This window comes from Eufriesea mexicana, unplaced genomic scaffold (assembly GCF_001483705.2).
Source record: "Eufriesea mexicana isolate 0111107269 unplaced genomic scaffold, ASM148370v2 scaffold12005, whole genome shotgun sequence".
NCBI classification, from domain to species: domain Eukaryota; kingdom Metazoa; phylum Arthropoda; class Insecta; order Hymenoptera; family Apidae; genus Eufriesea; species Eufriesea mexicana.
This window is the reverse complement of record NW_016919598.1, coordinates 71,782-95,744: the sequence shown is the minus strand read 5'-3', so window position 1 is coordinate 95,744 and position 23,963 is coordinate 71,782. Positions and strand designations below refer to the sequence as shown.

The 23,963-nt window shown below is 36.9% G+C and overlaps 2 protein-coding genes across 8 annotated transcripts in view; both read left to right on the top strand.

The window, feature by feature from the left end:
- Positions 1–128: 128 nt before the first annotated feature.
- sgl (UDP-glucose 6-dehydrogenase sgl) lies at positions 129–4,243 on the top strand. Of its 3 annotated transcripts, none has more exons than XM_017908658.1 (6): positions 129–346; positions 1,167–1,650; positions 2,709–2,906; positions 3,207–3,653; positions 3,733–3,888; positions 3,965–4,243. In XM_017908658.1, the coding sequence occupies exons 2-6, from the start codon at positions 1,189–1,191 to the stop codon at positions 4,196–4,198; spliced, it is 1,497 nt and encodes a 498-aa protein (XP_017764147.1). In that variant the 5' UTR covers positions 129–346; positions 1,167–1,188; the 3' UTR covers positions 4,199–4,243. The 3 variants fall into 3 exon arrangements, with proteins under 3 accessions (XP_017764147.1, XP_017764145.1, XP_017764146.1); XM_017908656.1 differs by lacking the exon at positions 129–346 and adding an exon at positions 909–925 and having other exon boundaries at positions 1,040–1,650; XM_017908657.1 differs by lacking the exon at positions 129–346 and adding an exon at positions 910–938 and having other exon boundaries at positions 1,040–1,650.
- Positions 4,244–5,762: 1,519 nt separating this feature from the next.
- The window catches only part of babo (TGF-beta receptor type-1 babo), an 80,853-nt gene continuing 62,652 nt past the window's right edge, over positions 5,763–23,963 (top strand). For 2 of the 5 annotated variants that reach the window (XM_017908663.1, XM_017908662.1), the window contains exon 1: positions 5,763–6,886. In XM_017908663.1, the coding sequence (XP_017764152.1) occupies positions 6,802–6,886 (85 nt within the window). In that variant the 5' untranslated portion in view covers positions 5,763–6,801. The remainder of the gene's footprint in view (positions 6,887–23,963) is intronic. The other 3 variants (XM_017908660.1, XM_017908659.1, XM_017908661.1) reach the window with 2 other exon arrangements.

The following is a 23,963-nucleotide window of genomic DNA, read 5'->3' as shown; positions in this document are numbered from 1 at the left end:
AGTTTAAAACAAATAATAGCAAGTTGAAATTGTTGAAAACGCGCATGCGCAGATTTACTATTGACGAGAATATGGTAACGGTAGGGATCGCGCGTGCGAGCTACGCGCCTCCAGTTTAGAGTATTTTCTGATGAGGGACACGTAGCGACTATGTCGATAAGTTCCTTTCATGAACGCTGATATTTGGTATTCGAAAAACTTTTGTTTATTAGTGTGCTCGTGACAGTATGTGAGCTGAATGATTAGTGGACTCCGACTTATCGTGACATTTCCTTCCGTCCTACTGTCGATTCTGAGAAGTCTCACGTTTTCTACTTAGGCGTACTTTTAGGACCATTAGCTACAGGTAATAGTGTCAGATAAAGTATAATCATTTCATATTGTGTTAAGCGTTATTATGTATTAAGCTGATTTCATTTATTTGAATTTTTTAAATCTAGTAATAACTTGTACAATCGTTATACGCATCGCATGCCGAAGTCGTCATACAGCATTCCGGTAACGGTTACTGACAAAAACTTCATATATACATTTTAAATAATATCTTAAATTATTAAATGCATATTAAATCTTAGTGGTATAACGCTTTTTTCATTGAAAAAAAATGACTTTACCCAAGCCGGTAGAAATATGAGTATGCGTTAATAATTGAAGGTAAACTATAAAAAAATACATCAATTAAAGTGATCTTATTTATTAAATATCATACAATTATTAGAACTTGTATAACAATCAAATTTATATTTCAGTAAAACATCTGTAAACGTACTCTATTTATTTCATCAAAGTTTTTAAATTACACTTTCAGTTTACAAATGAATAAGAAAGGAAGATAATGTTAAAGAGAAGTGTATTTTTCCTGTCAATTAATTTATTTATTTACGAATTAACGCCATCTACACACTTCTGAATTTAGAAGACCTCGGTACGCATAACAAGTTGGTATAAAAAAATTCGCCGATTGTAAATTACTATAATATCACGTTACAGTTACAATTCTCAGCACTACTAGATAACCGTTCTTTTATGTTTCAAACAGAATATGTACAAAATCTTCGTATTATTTCTTAGAAATTGTACAAGTACATGAAACGTATCTATCGGGGTCCAAGCAGCTGTGAAATATCATTTTACATAATAAGTAGCAATAGTTACGTTATTAATAGGTAACAATACCGATTGGTCGATATGACTATCAGAAAGATTTGTGGAATCGGTGCCGGTTACGTGGGCGGACCAACGTATAGCGTAATCGCCCTGAAATGCCCTGAAATTCAGGTGACAGTGGTTGATAAGAATAAAGACAGGATTGCTCAATGGAATTCGGAGAAGCTACCGATCTACGAACCTGGCCTCTATGAAGTGGTGAGCAAATGTCGCAGCAGAAACTTGTTCTTCTCTACCGACATGGAAACCGCGATACAGGAGGCGGATTTGATTTTCATCTCGGTGAATACGCCAACGAAAACGTTCGGTAACGGAAAGGGAAAGGCAGCCGATTTGAAGTACGTTGAGAGCGTGGCTAGAATGATCGCGGAAATTGCAACAGGGGATAAAATCGTTGTGGAGAAGAGCACGGTGCCGGTTAGAGCGGCGGAAAGCATCATGAATATTTTGCGTGCCAATCACAAGCCAGGAGTATCGTATCAGGTAACATCTCGGCCATAGAAATTTACGAACGCTTCAACCATATCGACGAAATAGCAATCGATCATTTTGATAGTATATTATTTGTCGAAATTGAACCATTGTATGCAAGGAAGGCTCATGAGAGAAAGGATAAATTGTTATGTTCAATTTCACGTTCTAAACTGTTCTGGCCGAAGTATAAATTATTTTCTTGGAACTTCTTTGTTTTTCCTTTGTCACTCTCTGTAGACAAGATTTAATGGTCTCGAGAGTAATGGGTTGGACGCCACGTGGCTGGCTTCTGGTGCACCGTTGTGTATTAGAAGTGAAAATGGGTAGATAGATAGTTTATTGGACTCAATATCGAAGTAAAATAAGAGCAACGGAAATTTAGTACAGTCGCTCCTGCTCTTAATGGAATATTATACTGTACCCTTTCGAGCTATTTTTAGATATAGTATATGTGTTTCCTTACTGTACGTTGCTTAACTATTCTTTCCTTTCTACATATGGCTTACGCTGACGCAATTTAATCGCTTTTTCAAAAATATTCAAATTTCTATATAATACCAAAATTAAAATACTAATTAAGCCTTAATTAAGTATAGCCATTTGTGAATACTATTATCAATGATAAAATTTATCGAATAACTTGTTCAAGTATGGTGAAGTTTTCAAATGTAAACGCGACATTTATGTAACGTAATTTCATCGTATACGTAGGCATATATGAATATTCAGTTTTATAACTTTTCAATTCAGCGTTTCGAGAATATTTCGTTCGATTGTATACCGTATGTAATATTATTCACGCTTCTTGCTTACGGTCATTATTAACACATGGCTGAGATCTGAAATTACCTGATTTAATACCTGTCGAGTTTATGTCCGTCGTCCAAGACGTTCCGCTATTCGAATCGCTATTCATTCGTCACGATCCATTCCCTACTGATCATTCATGACCTTTTTTTTTTTCTTTCTCATCCAACCAGCCTTTTTATTATTTATTGCGCGTCCTTTGATATCATCGACGCAATTGTACGAGGCGAAAGTAACAGGAAAGGTGTAATCTTTTTTAGATCTTATCGAATCCAGAATTCCTGGCGGAGGGAACTGCTATCGAAGATCTGGTGAACGCAGAACGCGTTTTAATCGGAGGCGAGGACACGCCGGAAGGGCAAGCGGCCATCGAGGAATTATGCAAGGTCTACGAGCATTGGATTCCAAGAAAAAATATTTTAACCACCAACACTTGGAGCTCGGAGCTATCCAAGCTGGTAAAAGAAGAAACAAAATACATACATTTGCGAACGAAACGATAACATTCTTATTTATGAAATGTTAACGAGCCAAACTAATTACCTACACTTGCTGTGTATTTAGTTGATATCGGAAAAAGGAAAACCAGATGTCTGTTAAGTACATAACAATTCTATCGTCACGTTTCGCATTTTAAATGTCGTATCGTGACAATACATTGTTGAACATATAAGTTTATCTTCGAGTTAATATTTATCTACGTTTAATGAACCAAATGTAAAGTGTTACGTAATTATTTGAACAAATTGTGATTTTAGGCCGCCAATGCCTTTTTAGCGCAACGCATATCAAGTATAAATTCCCTGTCGGCAGTATGCGAAGCAACCGGTGCCGATGTATCTGAAGTGGCCCTGGCTATTGGCCTTGACTCTCGAATAGGATCGAAGTTCCTTCACGCATCGGTCGGCTTCGGTGGTTCGTGCTTTCAAAAGGACATTCTCAATCTAGTTTACATTTGTGAATGCCTGAACCTACCTGAGGTGGCGGCTTATTGGCAACAGGTCATAGACATGAACGAATATCAGAAATCTAGGTTTTCGACAAAAGTAATAGAATCTTTGTTCAATACCGTTACGGACAAGAAGATTTCTATGCTGGGCTTTGCCTTCAAGAAAAATACCGGCGACACGCGTGAGTCACCGGCCATTCATGTTGCTAAGACTCTACTCGATGAGGGTGCAATGCTTCACATATACGATCCCAAGGTGATTCTCTTCAATGAAAATGTAATCATACACACTTGACTTGTTACTGACCGTTTTGTATCTCTTTTTCTTTACGAAGGTCGAGGAGAGCCAAATTATCGAAGAATTAACTCATCCGAGTGTAACAAACGATCCAGCATATGTAAAAAGTAGAATTAGTATTTACAAAGATGCTTATAGCGTTACAAAAGGTACACATGCTATTGTCTTGTGTACCGAGTGGGATGAGTTTATAGTAAGTAACAATTGTAATTGTGTAAGCACTTTAAGAGTAATTTCATGATTAATAATCTGGATCTTGCTTTTATCAGGAATTAGATTACAAACGAATTTACCTTAACATGATGAAACCGGCGTATATTTTTGATGGAAGAAAAATTTTAGACCATGACGATTTACAAAAGATCGGTTTTATTGTACAGACTATTGGTAAAAGAACTTCAAGAACTGGGCTCACAAGAGCATCTAAAGGAAGTCAAACTATGAGTAAAATTGCGCACCTTATAATAAAAAAAGACGAACAAAAGAAAAATCAAATGCTTTAATTACTGTACAAGTGCTTTGAAATATGAAACATTTTTGGTAATAATTCTGACCTAAAAAGCATTTGTTTTTACTTGTTAAATAAAGAATTTTTTTATTTTAAAAACTAAAAAATTTTTTAAATCCTGTAAAATAGGAGGTTAGCTTTCAATTTTTTAAGTTTATAAGGGCGTAGTTTTACGAGATTTTAAAAGCTCAAAAATTTTTAATGATGGCTACATGTATGCATTTAACATACATCGCTTATAAATTTTTGTAATAACGAACAATGTCAGTTGGATCAAATATCTATATATATATTTTTTATATAATTTGATATATAGTGAATACTACATCAGCAGTTATTATAATTATAATGATAAGGACCGTAGTATTATTTTCGTCACATTCTGTTGGTATTGTAAGTATTATTCTGAATTTATCGATTACGGGCATTTATGCGGTCTACTACAGTAAAAGATACTATTTTAAAAAAACAAATATTTTGAAAATTCGTTTGTTTTTGTGCAATATGACATGAAACATATATTGCAAGTGTGAAATCTTTGATACTAATACATTGTTTAACGCGATACATTAGGACATAAAGATACAGTACAATAATTACAAATGTTTTAACTCTAAAAAAAATTCTATTATTAAGTATTGTCAATCATACAGAGAATTACCATAGTCTGATTATTTTATATTTCTGTATTCCATTATTGCATTTTTAAGGAAACTTTTCTTATAGTTCTCTGTTCAATTTTAAAGATTATGTCTTCTTTAGATAGTATTTTTATAAGTTTAAATAATTTCTTCTTAATGGTACTACTATTTTGAAAAATATAATAAAATTGTTATAAAAAACTGTTTGCTTTATTACAAGGACCATATTAATTTTCAAAATATATTTTTTGTTGTAGTAACATTAGGAAGAAATGAAAAAAAGTAAGCAATAATAGTGATATTATATTTGGTATATTATATCATACATATATAATATTTGATATTAAAATTTGCCTTATAATATACCATTTATAAAAAAGAATTCTTGAGGTTAGGAAGTTACAGGATTTACAATAATTTTACAAGAACTATTTTCATTGTATGTAATTACAAGACTCTGGTATAAACAAATAATTTAGTATTCATTTATTCCAATCAACACGATACCTTTACTTTTGTGGTTATATACATGAGATTTATAAATAAATGTTAAAGAAAATTTTGTAATTCAATGTTCCTGCCGTTTGTTTGGTGGTTAACACATGTACATTCCTTTGACGTTCCTTCGGCGAAATACTTTCCTATTTTTAGATAAGTATTTCGGTGTTCTGTTCCCCCAAATGGATGAAAATTGAAAGAAAAAATATGATTTTATATTCTTTTTTTATGTAACAATTATTATTGATCGCGTTAGATCGTTTTCAGTTTTTGCATAGAATACGAATCTCGAAATTGCTATTGCTACGTAAAATCCCCCAAAAATATATAAATAGAATAATGTCCATACGACAATGAATAACAAACGTATCAAGTTTATGCAAGTTGAGAATTTATCGTAAAATTAAGCCGGTAACCTATATATGACATTTTGAACGAAATGACAGCGATTAATAAAAATTGAGAAATTTGTCATGGCATTGGCGCTGCTACTTACGGCCCTGCTGTAGAAGAGCGATGGCGCCGCTGAACGAACTACTGGTTGCAGAAGCAGAGGCAGCAGCAGCGGCGGTGACGGCAGTAGCGGCAGCAGTAGCAACAGCACGAGTCGCTCTGCGTTCGCCGTGAAAATTCGCGAGTGATCCGCGTGACAGTACTCTGGAGGTTACGTTAACAAGCCGGACGATGATGTCAAAGAGTTGGTGCCGCGTGATTCGCGCGAGATCGAACCATTCATCGAAGTGTCAGTGAATCATTTCGTTCGCTGTTGCTTTTTTCCTTGTCGTGCGAAACCTCTCTTTCTGTTGGCCAAGAGGGATAATAGGCCGGGCCTATCAGCACAGTAGGAAAATGGCGGCTCGCCTTGCGCGGCGTAGACGACGAGGGGCAACGAGGCTCTTCGTGTAAAGCGACCGAACACAAAAAAATAACCTTTCGTTTCCGTCGGTTGTTCGCAGTGTAAAGTGAGTAGTTGGTGTTTGATTGTCGGCGCGGTAAACGAGAACGGGAGAAAAAGAGAAAGAGAGAGATAGAGAGAAAAAAGGAGGGACCTCGTTAGCGCCGAATACCACGAGTTACGAGATGAGAGCGGGACGTGAGGAGAAACGAAGGAAAAACAACACGAGAAGCGAGTAACGAAGAACCACTGTGCGTTCCGTTTGTGCACGCGTGTGTGCTCGTATGAGAGCGAGCGGCGATCAACGGTGACAAGTGATCCGTCGACGGGGAACTTCGCCTTAGCCCCACGTCGACAAGAAGATGATATTCCGGGCATCGAGATACCGTCGTGGCTACGTCGATCGCGATCCTCGTGCCGTCGTGTGCTGTCGTCGCCATTGAGCTACGGCCGCTTTCGCGAAAATTATTTTTTTCGCGAGAGAACAGTGAGGCCGTGGACGACGGGACGACGAGGCCGCCGACGACGACGACCACGACGATCACGACGAAAAGTTGAGGGAAGATGAGAGGCGCGTGCGACGGCGGCATAGCGAGCTTTCTCGCTCTGGCGCTCCTCTGTTTATTCCACACGTCATGCTTTGTGGACGGTATGTAATGCTTCTATTACCCGTCAGTTTCTCTCTCGCTCCTTTATTCTTTTTTTTCATCCTTCTCTCATTGCTTCTCCCTTATATTTCCTATCTCTTTCTTTCTTCCCTTCTCCAGTTGTCTCTTTCTTTTACTTTCCGAAGCGCATAACGTTGCGTAAGCAACGCGGCATCGTGTGCGTACACAGAAGGGCCGATTAATCTTGTTGTACGAGGTTCGTCGAGTATGCGGAAGGGTACGTTTAATCGGCGCAAACTGTATGGACTCTCCGTCTCGTGGACAATTGATACGACGACTCTTTTTCGGCGTTGCCTTACGCATGTGTTGCTGTACCTCTTTTCACGTACATACACGTACATATCTCGTCGAATAGATTAGCTTTAACGTCTTGTTTAAAGAGACCGAAATCCTTGACCGGTGTTCGCGCTGTTTCTGTTCTTATTCATAGCTAATCGTACGCGTCGGTTTTTGTTAGGTTAGTTTAACCGTCGTCTCGAGAATTGTCGCAATCGTAGATACATCGTTCGAAATAATTAAACGATCATTGGCGCGGATTATTTTATTACTCCGGTGAAACTCGGGAGTTCTATTGTGATATCTAAGTGGCAATTGCATGCATATGTCCCTCTGCATTTCGTCACGGGAATTTCATAGCCATGCTAAGCAATTTTGCGGAAGGGGAGCGTGGCGCGTGAAAGTTTACATCGAATGCCGGTGTTTGAAGATCGATTTACCTTTGTTAACTTTCCGCGGGCGGCGCGCTACGTGCGCGTGTACAATTTCAGTATATTCTATTGCCGCGCGTTGTTTTAACGCCTGTATACGTCCGATTTAAACGTTATTACGTTGAATGCTCATTTCCAACCGTTTCGTTTTCGCGTTCAGCGTTTGGCTTGTTTTCTACGGTGCTTTCGGCAATGCGATTATTATTTTAATACGCGTTTCCTTTCGTTCCACACGCGCCATTAAATTTCAACGAGTCGAACGTTTCAAAATTCGCGCGCTTTTCATTAACGAATTCCGTCAAGTTCAAAATGAGGTTTTAATATTTAAAACGTGATATTCGAATGCCGGGGCAGTAATACGGCTATAATTTACGATTATACGCGGTCGTAATGATTAATTATACAAATGTAACAACAAGTTGCATTATTTTTTTATTTTTCATTTCTTTCATTTACGTCACCGTTACGCTCGAAGACCCAATTACTCGGAGGAACGACTCTGTTACTTTCTTCGTAATTGCAATGAACAACGTAAGCAGCTCATTGTTCCCATCAACATTCTTATCGTTACAATACAATCTTACAATTATTTTACGTGCCTTCGCGGACCATTCGAGCTCATTAAACAATAGAGATCCTCGTACTTAGCATTACAAATTCTTTCCACATGTAAATGAAGTTTCTAAATACCGCCGGAGGTATTCCCAATGAATACAATATCATTTTCATCTAAATCACGCAGAAACAGAGTTTCCTTAATTGTTTTCATCGGCGTGCTTATCCGGTGCAATTTTGCAATTGTTTTACGTGTATCGTTAACCAGTTAACGAGGCCTATTTTTTTTCTTTCTTTCCCAACGAACGTTTAATTAAGTTTGCCTGAATATCGTTAAACGATAAATCAGTAATTTGCTTATTTCATTCATATGTGAAGTAATTGCGCCGATTATGGTTTTTAATACGGGTACACTGATAAGCATCGGTGTAAACCAGCAGGAAATTATTTGTTAATTTATTTATTATAAATGGGTGAAATTCTTTTGCAAAATGGTAGTTCAGATGCGAATGATAAGACGAAAACGATAGCTATTTTCTCATTCTTATCATTCATAAATCTTTTAACAATCGTGGTTAATTCTTTCAAAAACTTGATGCAAGCAGATAATTTGTTGAGATATTCTGTAGATGATATTTTATAATATTCTTAATACCCACGAGTAAGGTACAGATTCTGATATTCCCCAGATATCACAAATCTAGTTCTTTCAATTAATTACTATACATTGGTATAGTAATATATTTCTTCTTTTTCGTCATTTATTTAAACCTTGTTTCTATGTTCAGTTACAGTTAGGGTAGAAGAGGTGGTGCAGTTGTATTTCACCCCATTTAATTTCAGGTTTCCACCCCTGTATTACAATAGCTAGACAAACATTTCTTTCTTATTTATTGTATATATTTTCAGTATGTCTCTGGAAGAATATTCTTCAGTCCAATTCAAATATTTAAGGTATTATATTATTTAAAGGGAAGATTAGGAAATGGACACAATGGTAACGCCCCAGTTGCAGTAATGTATAATTCAAGAAGTTGGAAAGGTCTACAAAGTAGAACAGTGTTGAAACTCTTAAAATGGCGACAGTATTTTTAGAAACAAACGTCTCAAAAAATGCTAACGTCTCGAGGAAAAAGTCCAAATTATATATTTTTCAAAGTCTAAATTTATTTTATATCCATCTTACATTAGCGTACTTCAAATACTGTATTGCTCGTTGAATTTTTTCAACAATTTTACTTATACGTTCTCGAGTCCTGTGCATTATTTTAGATTATTATTTCAGCTGTCCTACGTGTATATTTGATTTTCTAACAATTTAGGAAAGTTTCCATGAGCGATTATAAATTTTACAGCAAGATAATGTAATTAGTAAAATCACGGTTACATGCATGGCCGACAAATATGTGAAAATAATATCGTGCAAGCGATATGACACGTAATAAAATGGAAATTGCAAAATTATATCAGTAGAATTAGAAAATAAATCGGCGATATATAGGACGCTTCCGATAAACGGTTATTGGAGATACGAGTCGTGGTGGCGCTAGTGAGTTAAATGGAAAAGTGTCTTAAGGGCTGTCTTAAGACGCTTACTCGCGACAGGGGTTAAAATGAAACAAGAAAAATCGATTAGCAGTGACTCTAAATCTTATCTTATAACTGTCATCTTATCACGGTAAAGAATCCCACTTACTAGTGCCGTAAGAATCAAAGAGTCCACTGACAAAAGCATAGGAAAGACGAAAGAACTTACGTCTTCGAGCAAATTAAGTGGATTTCAAGATGGACAAATTGACTCGTCTCTCGTTAAAGGAATAATCGTTGTAGTTACCGGTCTGACAAAAGACACGGTTTTATCCCCGTGCAGAGTATTCCCATGATGGAAACTCGGTTTCGAGGCAAGGGTACAATTACTTTTGCCGCACCACGGTTATTTTCATAACGAAGCCGGCGATAAGCGTGGTATCTCGTGATTCTGAAATCCAATCGTCTTCGCGAGATACGTAATCTTTCGCGTAAACGCTTGCATGCGTGTGTATGCAAATGATTGATTTCCCAACGTCGAGCCACCTCGAGCTACCATCCTATTTATGCCGTGGACTTATTATTATAAACACGTCCTTAGCTGGAGCGCGGCCTCTTATCTCAGCTCTGCGTCGATAGTTAATTAAGATACTTTACGATCAATCTCGTACCGTTTTTGCCTCTTTCGGTGTCCCGTTGACCTTCCTTCGATACGACTCGGCCACGGAGAAATTGTTGCCTGGGATCCCATGCTTCTTGGAAGGATAATTCAGCATCCCATCGTGTCCCGATATTTTCATCAGATAGTTGAGCGAACAATTTTAATCGCTTGGGATTCCGTGGTGCAGTCTCTGGATCATTCGAATGATACGGATAGTTGTTGCGATCTTCCTCTTAGCAATTGGGCCTGAATTATGTTCGTTATTTATGCGCTGATTATATTCCGATCTTTTTAATGTTTAACTGTAGGTATATAGTATGTCCTTTTCAGATGATTGGTAATATAATTGTGATCAAGATTGAAATAGCAATTTAGTTACTATTATTATTAATATAGTAAAATAATAATAATAATTATTGCTATTGAAATAGTAATATAGATATTATTACTATTAATGTTAAAATAATAGTAGGATTGTATTATAATACACAAATAATACGTCTAATTACCATTTCAGAATTACAGCGTGTCATTATAATTTTCTTTCTAGATTTAATCCACGTGATTTTGATGCGAAGTCTAATATCGTTAAAGGCCTAAGCTAACATTATTTAAATTATTATTTTTCATATATTTTTTTAGCTGAAATTCCAGTTGCAATTTATTTTTGTTTCCCGCGAATATTGCGCTCTGGAGAATTTTATGAATATTACATGAAGATTTATTAGGATGATAAAATTTTACGATTAGCTGATTATACGTATACCCACGTGGGTAAGTATTAAGATAGCTATTGGTTTCGCACTAAACGTGATAATTTATCTAGATTATCAGACACGTAGTTTAAGTGGCAGTTCGTTTATTTGTGTCAGTTAAACGATACAGAATTTACACCTGGTATTACAAGAGCCTACCTTGGAGGAAGTGTCTTGTAAAAATAACTGTCACAGCGTTTCTCCAGTATTTTTTTAACTTCTTCCGATCGAGAAGCTGTGTTTGCTACAAAGATATTTTTAATTTCCTCAGAAATAATATCGAAAACAGGTGCACTTCTGTCGCTATAAATACACGTACCTGTTTCAAGCAATTAAACATTCGAGAGAACTCCAGAACGTCTATAGCATTCTTCGTGTCCTCAAAATTCTCGGAAAATCTGTAGGAAAGATTAAAAACTGAAAACCTTCGATTCTTCGTTAAAAATCTTCCAAAAAATTGTACAATTCTAATGTCACCTATTATTTATATCGTCAGACATGTATTTACAAATTTTAGAGCATCGAATATAACGATTTTTATATTTTTCTAATTTCTAGAAAAATCTGCCAAAGATTAGAAGCTAAAAATCCCCATAATTTTTTAAAAACTGTCTTCCATTTGAATTTCAAATAAAACGATTAACGATAATTAACGAATTTATGCAAATCTTCAAACATGCATTCACGAATTTCAAAGTATCCGACGATTTGCAGTATTCTCAGAAATTTTTAAACTCACGTATGATAACGAGAAAGGGTCCAAAATTTTGTCAAGATTTCTCCAAAAAAATTCCACGAAGACAATTTTTCATCGAATATTTTTCGTTCGTCAACATCCAAATCATCCAGAATTTTAAATATTTTTCGAAATCTCCCAAATCACTAGCTAAAATTAAAAACTAAAGATCCCCAGAATTTCAAAGTACTGATAATTTATAGTATTCTCAGAAATTTCTAACTTCACCTGTTAACGTATAATAACGAGAAAGGGTCCAAAATCTTGTCAAGATTTTTCCAAAAAAGTTCCACGAAGACAGTTTTCCATCGAACGTTCTTCAGCATCCAAACCGTCCAGAATTTTAAATATTCCCCGAAATCTCCCAAGTCACTAGCTAAAATTAAAAACTAAAGATCCCCAGAATCTGGAAGAATGTTCGAAAAAATTCCACTAGATCAACATCCAAACCATTCAGAATTTTAAATATTCCCCGAAATCTCCCAAGTCTCTAGCTAAAATTAAAAACTAAAAATCCCCAGAATCTCGAGGAACGTTCGAAAAAATTCCACTAGATTCAGCCGATGTTCCATCGACCTACTCGAATTCCAGTATTATCCGTTATCTGAACCAGGGATGGTCTATTTGCTAATTTTAGATCAACGAATCCAATATCTCGCGATTATCACGGTCGATGATCTCGTAATAACTTTGGAGAACGATGAGATCGCGATGTGACTAGTCGAATCGATCGGTCTATCACTGGGGAAGCATGGATCTCGTGTTATGTAGAAACGAGGCCTGGAATATTATTCAGTTTTGGTAATGTAGATATCCGATAAGAGGTCTAGGCAGGATCGATTATGGTGTTATCTCGAATCGTTTAACACGACGCGAAACGGTGACCTTGGTAGATGTAAAAATCGTTCCCATCTAAATGGCCCGATAGAGAGTACAGGAGGCTATAGCAACGGGTCTGAGAAGCGAACTTTTCCGATGGCCAGATAAGTTTGAGTTTCGCTTAATGCGAGGAGTAATTTAGTTAGGATGCTTGATTTCGCTGCGGCCGCAAGAAATGACTCACGGACGAAGGAATGCTATCTTCTTAATTAGTCGAGGTGGATGAAGAAATCATTAAGACACACTGCTATACGAAAAGAGCAATTTATCGTGAGAATATAATAATTATTAATACATTATTAATAATGAAATAATTGTTACGCGTATTGATCGGACCTCTTATCTTCGCGTTTATTCCTTCACACTTATGGCACACTGTGTGTAATTATTCTTATTAATTACGCATTCCTATCCGTGTTTTATTACCTACGCATTTTTATTCTTCTTATTTTATTCGTAATTAATTACGTAGCTTTATCATTCTAATTTTATTGTTAATTACGTATTTCTATCCTCATTTTGGCCAATTACGTATTTTTGTCAGTATTCTGCTAATTAGATCTTCGCTAAATATTATTCGCGTGTTCGTAAGGATAAAATAATTATTAATTAAATCTCGATAAATTTTGTATTATTATTATATTAACTGTATTATTCGCGACTTCGTAAAAGTGAAATTAAAAAGAAATTAGAAATAAAAATGCCTCTTTTACTGATTAATTATTAGTATTAATTAATTGATTAATTAATTACTCGATATTAGACTAGAATTAAAGGGTGCTTTCCAAACGGACTTATTTTATAATAGTTCGGCAGATTTATTTGAAATCAGATCGTTTCTTTTCGTAATTTGAAGATTAATTTAAAATACCCAAGATCCGTGGATCGTATATTGTAGGAATAATCGATAGTTCCGTGCACGATCTCCGCCAGCGTATTTCGCAACGCGATTACACGTTTATCAAGTAGAAAGCTAGCCTCGCGTGTATATTTATTCGAGTTCTACTTTAATTAATTCCCTCGAATTACGTTCGCATTGTTCCAAATACCCGTCCGTGGTTATTTAGCCTCTTAACCGTGTAATTATTTTCATAGGACCGGCTGATACTCGGAATTCAAGCTGTCGGAAACAATTAAATTTCGTGGTTGCAGCGTTTTATGTTCTTAGGCGATTTCGCGAGTATCGTACCATCGTGTGCGGTATTTTAACGTTTGTTTGTTGAATAGAAACGGGTTAATTTGGTAGATCAGTGGGTTGGTTTAACGTTATGCGCGTTGTAATTAACGATGATTTATGATGTAACCGATGCAGGCAAGTCGGCTCGGTAAGATCGGTATATGATACTCGAGACTATAATTGGCAGAAGTAATTGATAGATTTTGCGCACGGGACAGCGTATTCGCATAAACACGTGAACGATATTAATTCGAAACGAGAGTTTCACATTTTCTTTGTTAGATATTTTTCTAATATTTTTCCATACTTGGAAAATATATTTAGTTTCTCTATTATCGCTATGTTAGTTAATTTTTAAATTTTCATTTTTAATTTCATTTCCTATTATTATTATTATTATTATTATTATTATTATTATTATTATTATATCTTTCATCATATTTTTCAATTTTTCTTTATTATTATTCTCATCTGTATTTCTGTACTATTTGTTATTGGAAGACTGCTTGATTACTTTGTATTGTTATTATATATATACACAGTTTCGTATTATTCTATGGAATTGGCCAATTATTCCGAATCATTATCGTTATCTATCTCCGAAACTTTCTGTATTAGAAAATTTCTCGACAGCACTATCTTCAGTCTTGTATCAAATTTGCGATACGATAAAAATGAATATTTTTCGTATCAGCATAAACTAAAAATTTTTGTGATTTTCTGGAGAGCCACGTTATAGTTTCCATTAAGAAACCTTGATCTAGCTGATGAAATAAAGTCAGGTACCACTGCTTGTACTGCGATATACGTCACCTTTCGTATAATTAATTCCCACAATAGGATCTGGTAAAAATAAAAATCTCAGGAATCGGGTCGCAAACTTTTCCACCAAAGCTTCAATCGTTTTACACAATTCCTCGCATCGCTGTATTCACTTGGACCTTCTTTTAAAGTTAATGGTAGAACGGGAGAGAAAAGCTTTTCCATCTCCGTTGATTCGAAAGCACAATAAACAGCGCGAGTTCTAGTAAGATACTGTTTTATCACGGTGCAGGAACACCCTTCTAACTTTGGAGCTATGTTTATTGCGCGTTCACGCTTCGATATCGTTAGCAAAACTTATCAGCCAGGAGAAGTCCCACGGTAAACAATGACTCTTACTTTTTCGTCGATCGTCGTCAAAATTTCTTCATGAAAATTTCTCCTTGAAACGCTTTTCAGGTATTCGTAACTACTCTGTTACACTTGGCTTAGGATCACCCAAAAGGTTCATTGAAAAATTATATTAGATTGTGTGTTGTAGAGTCAAAGGTTAGAGAACGAACACAGTGCTTCACGTATTCAGTGAGACAGTAATTTTAATTAAGGATAAGGAAAATAAGGGATAAAGAAGAGTAGACGTTCAAAGATTTTCTGCTATAAAGCTGACGATATTTTGTTCAGTAGTAAATAAGAAATCGAATAATAATTAACACGTTACATTATTTTAAATTTGATGTATTAATTAATATTTAGCTTCGAAATTTTATCAAATGGCGACTGAAAGGCATCTCTCGAGTGCAAAGAGTTAATAAAGACTAAAAATCGGTGGTTTCAGGATAGAAAAATTTAGATTCTTCGACCTTTACTTAGTTAACACGTTAAACGTCACGTTGGTCCCTAGGGACCGGCGCTAGACTTTCCGTTTGGGCCTCGGCGGGCCGTATGGCCCGGTAGGACCCGCATGGCGGCTAACTGTGGCGCGAACGGAACGACACGTAAAACCAGTGTGGCGTTTAACGTGTCAAAATAGGATTCTATGGATTCGAGTTTACTATGCTACTACTATGGATTCGAGTTTGGAATTAAGATTACCAAGATCTCGTGATTTTCAAAAGATTTTTTGATTCGAGAAGAGTTCCACGGATCAGAATCTGAGCCAATTCAATTTCCAGACTCTCCGATCTTAAACGGGTCGACCTGGGAATGATCAGATCGAGGTTCTTCGATCTTCAGTTGATCCAGGCAGAGTTTCTTAGGTTTGAAATTGATCCGTGAGAAGTTTCACGAGTTCAGGACCGATGAGATGAAAATTCTTCGACCTTTGGACAGTTCGAGAAGGTCCTCACCAATGTAGACCTAAGATTGCAGAGATTTCTCTATCTTCCGACGTCCCTAGATCCCTTTCACCTGTTAAGAGCGAAAATTGCAAAGATTCCTCAACTCCAGATTGAATTTAACGATCTGGGATTTGCTTATGGACGAATTAAGGTTCATCAGCTTTTAATTGTTCTCAAAGAGAATCCCACGGGTTTGGGGTTAGGGTTTTCACATTCCCTCGATCCTGTTAGGGTTCGAGACGGATCCCACAGGTTCAGGTCTGAGCAGGTCAAAGTCTCTTAACCTTTGAGAGATTTGAGAGGGGTCTCGCAGGTACGAGCTTAGAATAATCCAAGTCCTTTTACTCCAGGTTAGTCTGGGATGGATCCCCTGAGAATATTTATAGAACGGGTTCCATTGGGATTGTTCTGGCTAGGTTGTACGAGTTAAAGACCCCTAGTACAACTGCTGTCTCTGTATTTCCAGTGGTCTGTGCGTTTTACGATTTTCGAATTACCAAGGAACGGCCTTGCTAATCCGATGAAGCCTAGGAACTGATTTTATGGCTGCGGGTCGTGTACTAGACGTGTCAATTAGGCAGTCGAATCGATCATCATTTTTACATCTAGGTACTCAGTCATCAAATAAAGCAGTGGACTACTGTTGCTAAAGCGAAAACGAGATATATTAAACTATTTTCAACTTTTCTAGCAGAGTTCAGGCATGTAATTACTAATTACCGTGTAGTCCAAATTGCATTCGATACTTCATCCCTAAATTCATGTGAATTTAATTAATTAATATATAAACTAACCTAACTTAACTGGTACATAGTTTCATATTCGAGAATAGACTTGAAAAGGCTCGAAGAGATTCGAAATTCGATTCGACTTTCATATTTTTCTAATCAGTAACCTATCTATGTTCACATGGTTTTGTCAAATTAAATTGAGACACGAAGCTCTATATTTTATGTATCAATTTTAGCAAGTTCCAAATGGAACAGCCTGTCGAGTCCAATTCCACATAGTATCATCAGATGCCTAATTAATCAGGAAAATACCTGGACCACAACTAACAAGGAGTGGTTTTATAAGTTTTGTCTATCTACTGATTGATTGGTGTGAAATGTAAGTGGTGGGTGTGTGTCTTCCTATTGGTAGTGAGTAATATTGGGGGTGTGTGATAGCTTCGATGTCTTTTTGTTGTGGTGGATGTTTAATACGTTAACTACCACTAAACTTAACTTAACTTTAAACGTTAAGTGTCCCTAGGGACCGCCGCTAGACTTTTCGTTCGAACCCAGTCGGTTCTTAGAGACTGGCTCAGATTAGGACCAAAAGGTGCTAGCTTTTGATGTTAAATTCTTCGTCATCTTTGGACCTAACGTTTGGGAATTGGTGTTATAACAATTAATACAGTATTTCCGAGTTTTATAAACACTCGCCCGTCGTCAGTGTCCCACTAGACGGCCGGGTCTGGGCCTGAACGGAACGGCAAGCAAAACGGACTGAGCACTTAAAGCGTTAAATAATTTCGTTCCTTATGCCTATCGTCTTAAGGGTGATATATTGGTCCTTGCTAAGGTTTACCCAAGTGGTGACTGGGTGTCGACGTGTGTATACAAATCAAGGAACTCTGACAATAAGCGTATAAAACAGTCCTCCACTTAACCTGAGACTTGCCTATCGTCTTAAGGGTGATATATTGGTCCTTGCTAAGGTTTACCCAAGTGGTGACTGGGTGACGACGTGTGTATACAAATCAAGGAACTCTGGCAATAAGCGTATAAAACAGTCCTCCACTTAACCTGAGTACGATTCTAGGGCTGCAACAATAATGTAACGGTGTGCGAGCTATCGAAATCAAATAATTGTACGTGTTAACACTACCAACCCGGTGAAAATAACTGGTCCCAGAATTTTCCTTTTTGCAATCACCGAACACATACACCTGCTTTAAGAATAAAATTGGTATCAACTCATATTCAGAAAGAATTGTAATCAATATATTCACTCATATTCATCGTACTACTTGAAATTACCATAATCTGTGCACGTTATAGTTAGGTGCCCACTAAAGATCGGTAGTTCTAGTGTTAATTATTATACGATTTCTTATTTACTGTTGAAAGAAATACCGTCAGTTTTATATAATAGCAGAAAATCTTTGAATCACTCATCTTTAGTCAAAAAATCGTCGAGTGCAATGTGTGTACCTGGCGGTTTTGAGTAAACCGTATCGTGAGGCCGAGTTGCTGCCGCAATAGTCATTCAAAACTACCAGCGCTCACATTTTAACTTAAACATGATTTTCGTGCATAGTGACGCTGACAATAAGGACATAAAACAGTCAACCACTTAACCCTTTTGGTACGGAGGAGCTGGCCGCGGTTATACATTCGTGGTACGAGGAAGTTTTCCACAAGAGTGGTTGCACTGGAAGCCATGAAAACGTGTTTTGCGGTATTCATAGAAATCTCGAGCTGATGATAGTGATTGACACTAAACTTTTCATTCGAACCGCAACAGTCATCGGTGACGTTTCGTGGATGCCGCCAATAGGCGACCGTAGTACCTAGAGAACGTTTCGTAGATGCTGCCAATAGGCGGCGGTAGTACCCAAAGAACGTTTCATGGCCGCCGCCATTGGGCGGCAGTAGTACCGAAGGGTTAACTTGAGATGCGAGGGTCCTAGGGCCGCAATAGCGGGTACATATTTGTGTGGGGGTCCTCTCTCACCTTCAATGAGGATGGTTGGTCGCAGGTATCCTCCGTGGGTGTGTAGCTAAGTAGAAGGGACGTAAGGAAAAGGAAGCGGCGTTCCGTCCTGGGACTGCTAGCGGACTCATCAGTAAGGCTAGCCTAGCAGGCCCTGCCTCAGACATAGGGATACTATTGGAAGGACGGGAAGTTTTATATATCGGATTGAGAGGTTTTCCGAGGACTTGCGAGAAAGTTCTCGAAGTCGGAATCCAGCTAGCGATGAGGGTGAGAATGATGGTCGCTACATTTATGTTTCTCGGCCATAGCAACGCGTTTACGTGGGACACATTTATGCGTCTCTCTCGTTGTTTTCGTCCAATGCGTATATGCGTTCCTCGGCCAAACTGGTGGCTTCCACAAAATGCATATATGTGGCGCTCGTCCGCAAAGGGTTAATAGATCTTCATCCCAAGATCATGGTCGCATCAGTGGCCTGTGGCCACGAATACGGTGTAGAAGGTGCATCCTATTGGAAGTTTATCCTATCGAAGCTCGATTTGTCAGAAAGCGACTAGTACTTCGGGGCGTTAAATCCTTGTCTCATCGGAATTCGAATTGTTCGTGCATTCTTTACGTTCGACTATCGCTCGGCGTGTAAATCGTCCGGTTGCTCTGTCCGGTTTCCACGCGGAGTGGTGGTCGGCAACGAGATCGAATCTGTGGCGGTCGTTCCAACAGGGTACATTGTTATTCCGCGGATGCTTAAGACTATTAACGTCCACCGAGCAGAGATAAAACGGTCGTAGGTCGGGAAAAAGGCTGTTGGCATCACGGCAACGACCTTAACGAGCATCTGAACACCAGTGACGAGCAATCCGTGGACCCGCTCGAGTTACTCGCGTGGAACGAATGCAAGGAATGAGAAGGTGACAATTTCTCGTTCAACGACGAGTGTACTCGTCGCGGGGAAGAAATAATTTGCTTTCGCTATTTGCAGCGTGGTATAGGCGAAATTAAAACGTATTCGCAATTTTAACGTTTAGGGTAATGATACTTGATCATTTGCTATGAAAGTGTGTTTTATTCCGAATATCGTTTCGTTTACGAAGCAGTTGAATTTTAAATTTAGTAAATGGAATTATAAATAATTATTAATAATTATATTTAATATACGAGTCTATGAGCAGTAAAAATATCAATTATTTCGAAAAATAATTGACGATATTTTTTACTTCGTTGTAATTCCTTTCGTCGAGTATATTCGTCGTTAAGCACAGTTGTAGATTTTATTACAGTTAAATGAAAATTTTTGTTTAAATTAAATATATTTAGGTAACTTTATGCGAAATAATTATCTTTTAATTATTAAATAGCCTTTTTCTAAATTTTCTATTTACAAGGAAACTTCGCTTTTATGTCACATCACTAATTATTTTCTTCTCATCCTGAAAAATTGTAATATAATATCAAGCAAAGGAAAAAATGTTAGAATATTCAATTTCTAAAATTGTAAATTTTTATTTCAATTTTACTTTTTATTTATAAATTTGGAAATTGGAGATTTTTAATTTAGATTCCTTTCTTTTAGCGATAGGGTGGAAAATTATTTTCTCAGCGATTCAATTTTTCTATTTTTGGTATTTTGATAATCGAAGCTTATTTTAGAGAGGAAAGTTCGTTCGAAAGCGGTTGATCAGGATTAATTTGAATTTAGTTTTGAGAAAACGAGTGTCGCGAGTTGTTTATGCATGGAAGTTTGACCTCCTGGGGTGAGTAAGTAACGAGTTTTAAGTGATGGGAATGTAACTATTAGGGAAGTTCAAAATGAGAAGCCTGCGTCTTTTAATGTAAATAAAGGCAGTTGGGATACTTTCGAGCGAGCTTAATCTAATTCGCGGCAAGGCTGGTGGTATGCTTACAGCTTTGATTATGCCACCAGTTTGCCTAGTTTTAGGAGGATGATGTCGGCAGCTTAACTGAACAAACTTTATCCTGGCTGTTTGGACGAATTTTGGTGAAAATTGGATAGTGAATATGCGATTAGAAATTAAATTCTTAACACAGCTTTTAACAAGAAATCTCACGTTTTTATAAATTAAAATGTTTTTACAAATTCCTCAGTTTGATAGGAAATATGGAGAAGCTCTTATTACGAGTCACGATTTTTAAAAAATTTCTAATCTTTGAGAAAAATATAAAATGATTTTTGTAATTATAAAACTTTGTAGAAAAAATAGTGCTTTTTATGAAAAGTCCTAATTTTTCTGAAATTTTCAAGCTTCGTGGAAAATATGAAGTTGTTCCTATTTTTAGTAGAATTTTTTAAAAATTTCCTAACTTTGTAGACGATATGATAGAACCCTCGAAAATATCAATTTTTGAAAGATATTTTTTTCTTCTATCTTATATTACTTTGCTCAATTTTTTCTTCAAATTTCTTCAAATTTCTAAAATTAAATTAAATTTAACAGAAATTAATTTCCCTTTAAATTTCACTTCGATGGTAAATGTATTTTGCCTTCGAAATTAAACCTAATTTCCTAAACTGAAGATACCACGTGTCGAATGAAACGTCGAAATCTATTCTCGGTGTTTAAACGTAAATTTTGAGGGCTCTCGAGAATTCGTGCAGTAAAGATATTTCGAAACAGTCATCCAGTAAAATTTGTTAAATTAGCTAATGAGTCTAGGGGATTGAAATTGAGCGTTTACTCCCATCTAGAATGTAAGAAGCGTAGCTTTTGATGAAACTAAAAGAACATCCGAGCAAAGGAACTTTCGGACATGTTTACTGCAATTTGTAAGCAGACTGGCGCAGCTAAAACCGTGAATACGGAACCATTACGCTTAATGTAGTTTGTAAGGAGTCTGGTAACATGCCCAAGACTACGATTACGGAACTAGTCTACTTAATTTCGAGAAAATAACGATCTTGGGAACTCGTCTAAACTCAGTCAGCCCACCCTATTTATTACTGCGATTTTACAAAATTTCCTCTTAACGTTAAATCCGATTTCGCGAATTAAGTTAAGCGTATTTAGAATTTCGAAAGGGAACGTAATTTTATTATATAATCATTAGAAAATTATTAAATAATTTTATTATATAATTTTCAATTAATTCTATTATATATTTTGATTGACAAAATTTTAGTTGAATTCCGATGAAATTAGAGTCTTTTGATATTAAGGTTAATTTCAATGATTTGTCATAATTTTATTATAATCGTAAATGGTCGTATTTTATTTTTATTATGATAAAATATAATTTTTACCATTTTTTATTATTTTATTATTCGTAATATAATTTTCGTTCTTTTTTCCATTTTAAGAAACGTGAAAGCAATGCTCGCGTTTAGCAGTGGTCGAGAATAAGAACAGATTTGTTTGCCTTTGCGAACAACGTATTAGACGCAACTCGACTAATTAACACAATTCTCCGCGTTTCGTTATAGTTTTATTATTCCAAGCAAAGAGAAGTAAACGTTTAAATAATCTTGCGAAATTTAATAAGGGAACATAGGCATATCGAATGCATCTTTTCCTTTTTCAAAAAATTGGTTTTAAATCATAGTGATCGTTCAGAAGGAATTCCAGTTCCATATTAGAAATATTCGATTACACGAAGAAATTAATCGTTTTAAATGGTGATAGCCCGTCAAATTAAATCTGTAAACTACTAACTACCAACCTATTATTTTTATTAAATATTTAATCACAAAATTAGATCGAATATTATTAGAATTATTAGGATAAATTATTTTGGTGGATATTTGTTTTTAAATCCTACAAGGTTCTTCGAAGATCTATTTTTATTCGACAATATTCCACTGGAAATTTAGTATAATAGCGAGAAAAAAAATTCTTATGCGACGAAATTGCACGACGATCGGTCTCGTTAAATCCCTTTGAGAGATGACGTTGATTCGCATGACTCAAGTGGATCGTGTGCAGAATAGGTTGCTCGTCTATAGTGCGTTCTGTTCAAACGACAGCGGTTAAGAGGGTTTAAGAAAACACGCGACAGCTTGTTACGACATAATTGTTTTGTTTATTGATGCAAGAACTCGATGAATCGGTAATTCATGCGAATTCATGCTCATTTGACTGCTCAAGAACAGGCATAACTCGCGGTAAACTTGCTGGATGACTTTTAACACGCAGGCGTAACACCAGGAAGCGAGGATGTCGTTTTTCCGGACCCCGTCAGGAAGAAAGTTACTTTCCCTTTTGGTTCCCCGAGCCCGATAGACGATTTTCGATTTATCGTAAAAATCACGATGAAACCGCGAGTCGAACAAATTAATTAATACACGTTAGGAATATTTTTTAACGAAAAGAAAGCTGAATTTATGAAATTTAATAACGCGCATTTTGTTTGCTTAAAGAAGCGATAATCGATGCACTGGTTTATTAAAACGTTCTTTAATTTCCTTTCTTAATTAGCTTACGAACGATGGTAAACAGAGATAGCATGTGCTAACGAGGAGGAAAAGTCGTTTTCATTTCTTACACTCGTGTTTCGCAAATTTTATTAAGCAATTAGCAAAGCAATATGTAGCAAAGAAGATTCCTATCTATGTATATCGATTCCTATTATGGCCCCAGTAGTTTATAAAATGTGTATTATAAGTGGTTCAATCTGTCTTCATTTACATTCGAATATAATAGCTGACATATATTCTACGAGTTAGAAATTTGTCGGGTCTAGCTGAAGTACAGGCACTGTTGATCTCCTGAGGATTCCCAACGAGGCATAATAATCGATCACACCATGCTCTTGCCTGTGGGAAATGGAAAACCAATTAAGGAATCGTCCCATTTGGTCTTACCCTAGGCGCGCCATGCGTGTCTAACTACAGGACCCATACCCCGGTCGTGCGCGCGCAGGCACCCAGGGCGACTAGGGCCGCCAGGCCCCCTCCTATTGATACGTACGAGCCACCAGTCCACCGACCACCCTACAACTCGACGCATGACGAGATCGACAGTGGCTGGAACGAGTGTCGGAGACGAGCTGTGAGGTTGACTTACGAAGCATGCAGTTGTACATCCCATTTGGTCTTACCCTAGGCGCGCCATGCGTGTCTAACTGCAAGACCCATACCCCGGTCGTGCGCGCGCAGGCACCCAGGGCGACTAGGGCCGTCAGGCCCCCTCCTATTGATACGTACGAGCCACCAGTCCACCGACCACCCCAGAACTCGACGCATGACGAGATCGACAGTGGCTGGAACGAGTGTCGGAGACGAGCCGTGAGGATGACTTACGAAGCATG

Bases quoted from the DNA above. Each gene is read 5' to 3' on its own strand.
- sgl (XM_017908658.1), top strand. From the start codon at position 1,189: ATGACTATCAGAAAGATTTGTGGAATCGGTGCCGGTTACGTGGGCGGA. The intron at 1,651-2,708 runs GTAACATCTCGG...AATCTTTTTTAG, and splicing joins AGCCAGGAGTATCGTATCAG to ATCTTATCGAATCCAGAATT. The intron at 3,889-3,964 runs GTAAGTAACAAT...TGCTTTTATCAG, and splicing joins CCGAGTGGGATGAGTTTATA to GAATTAGATTACAAACGAAT.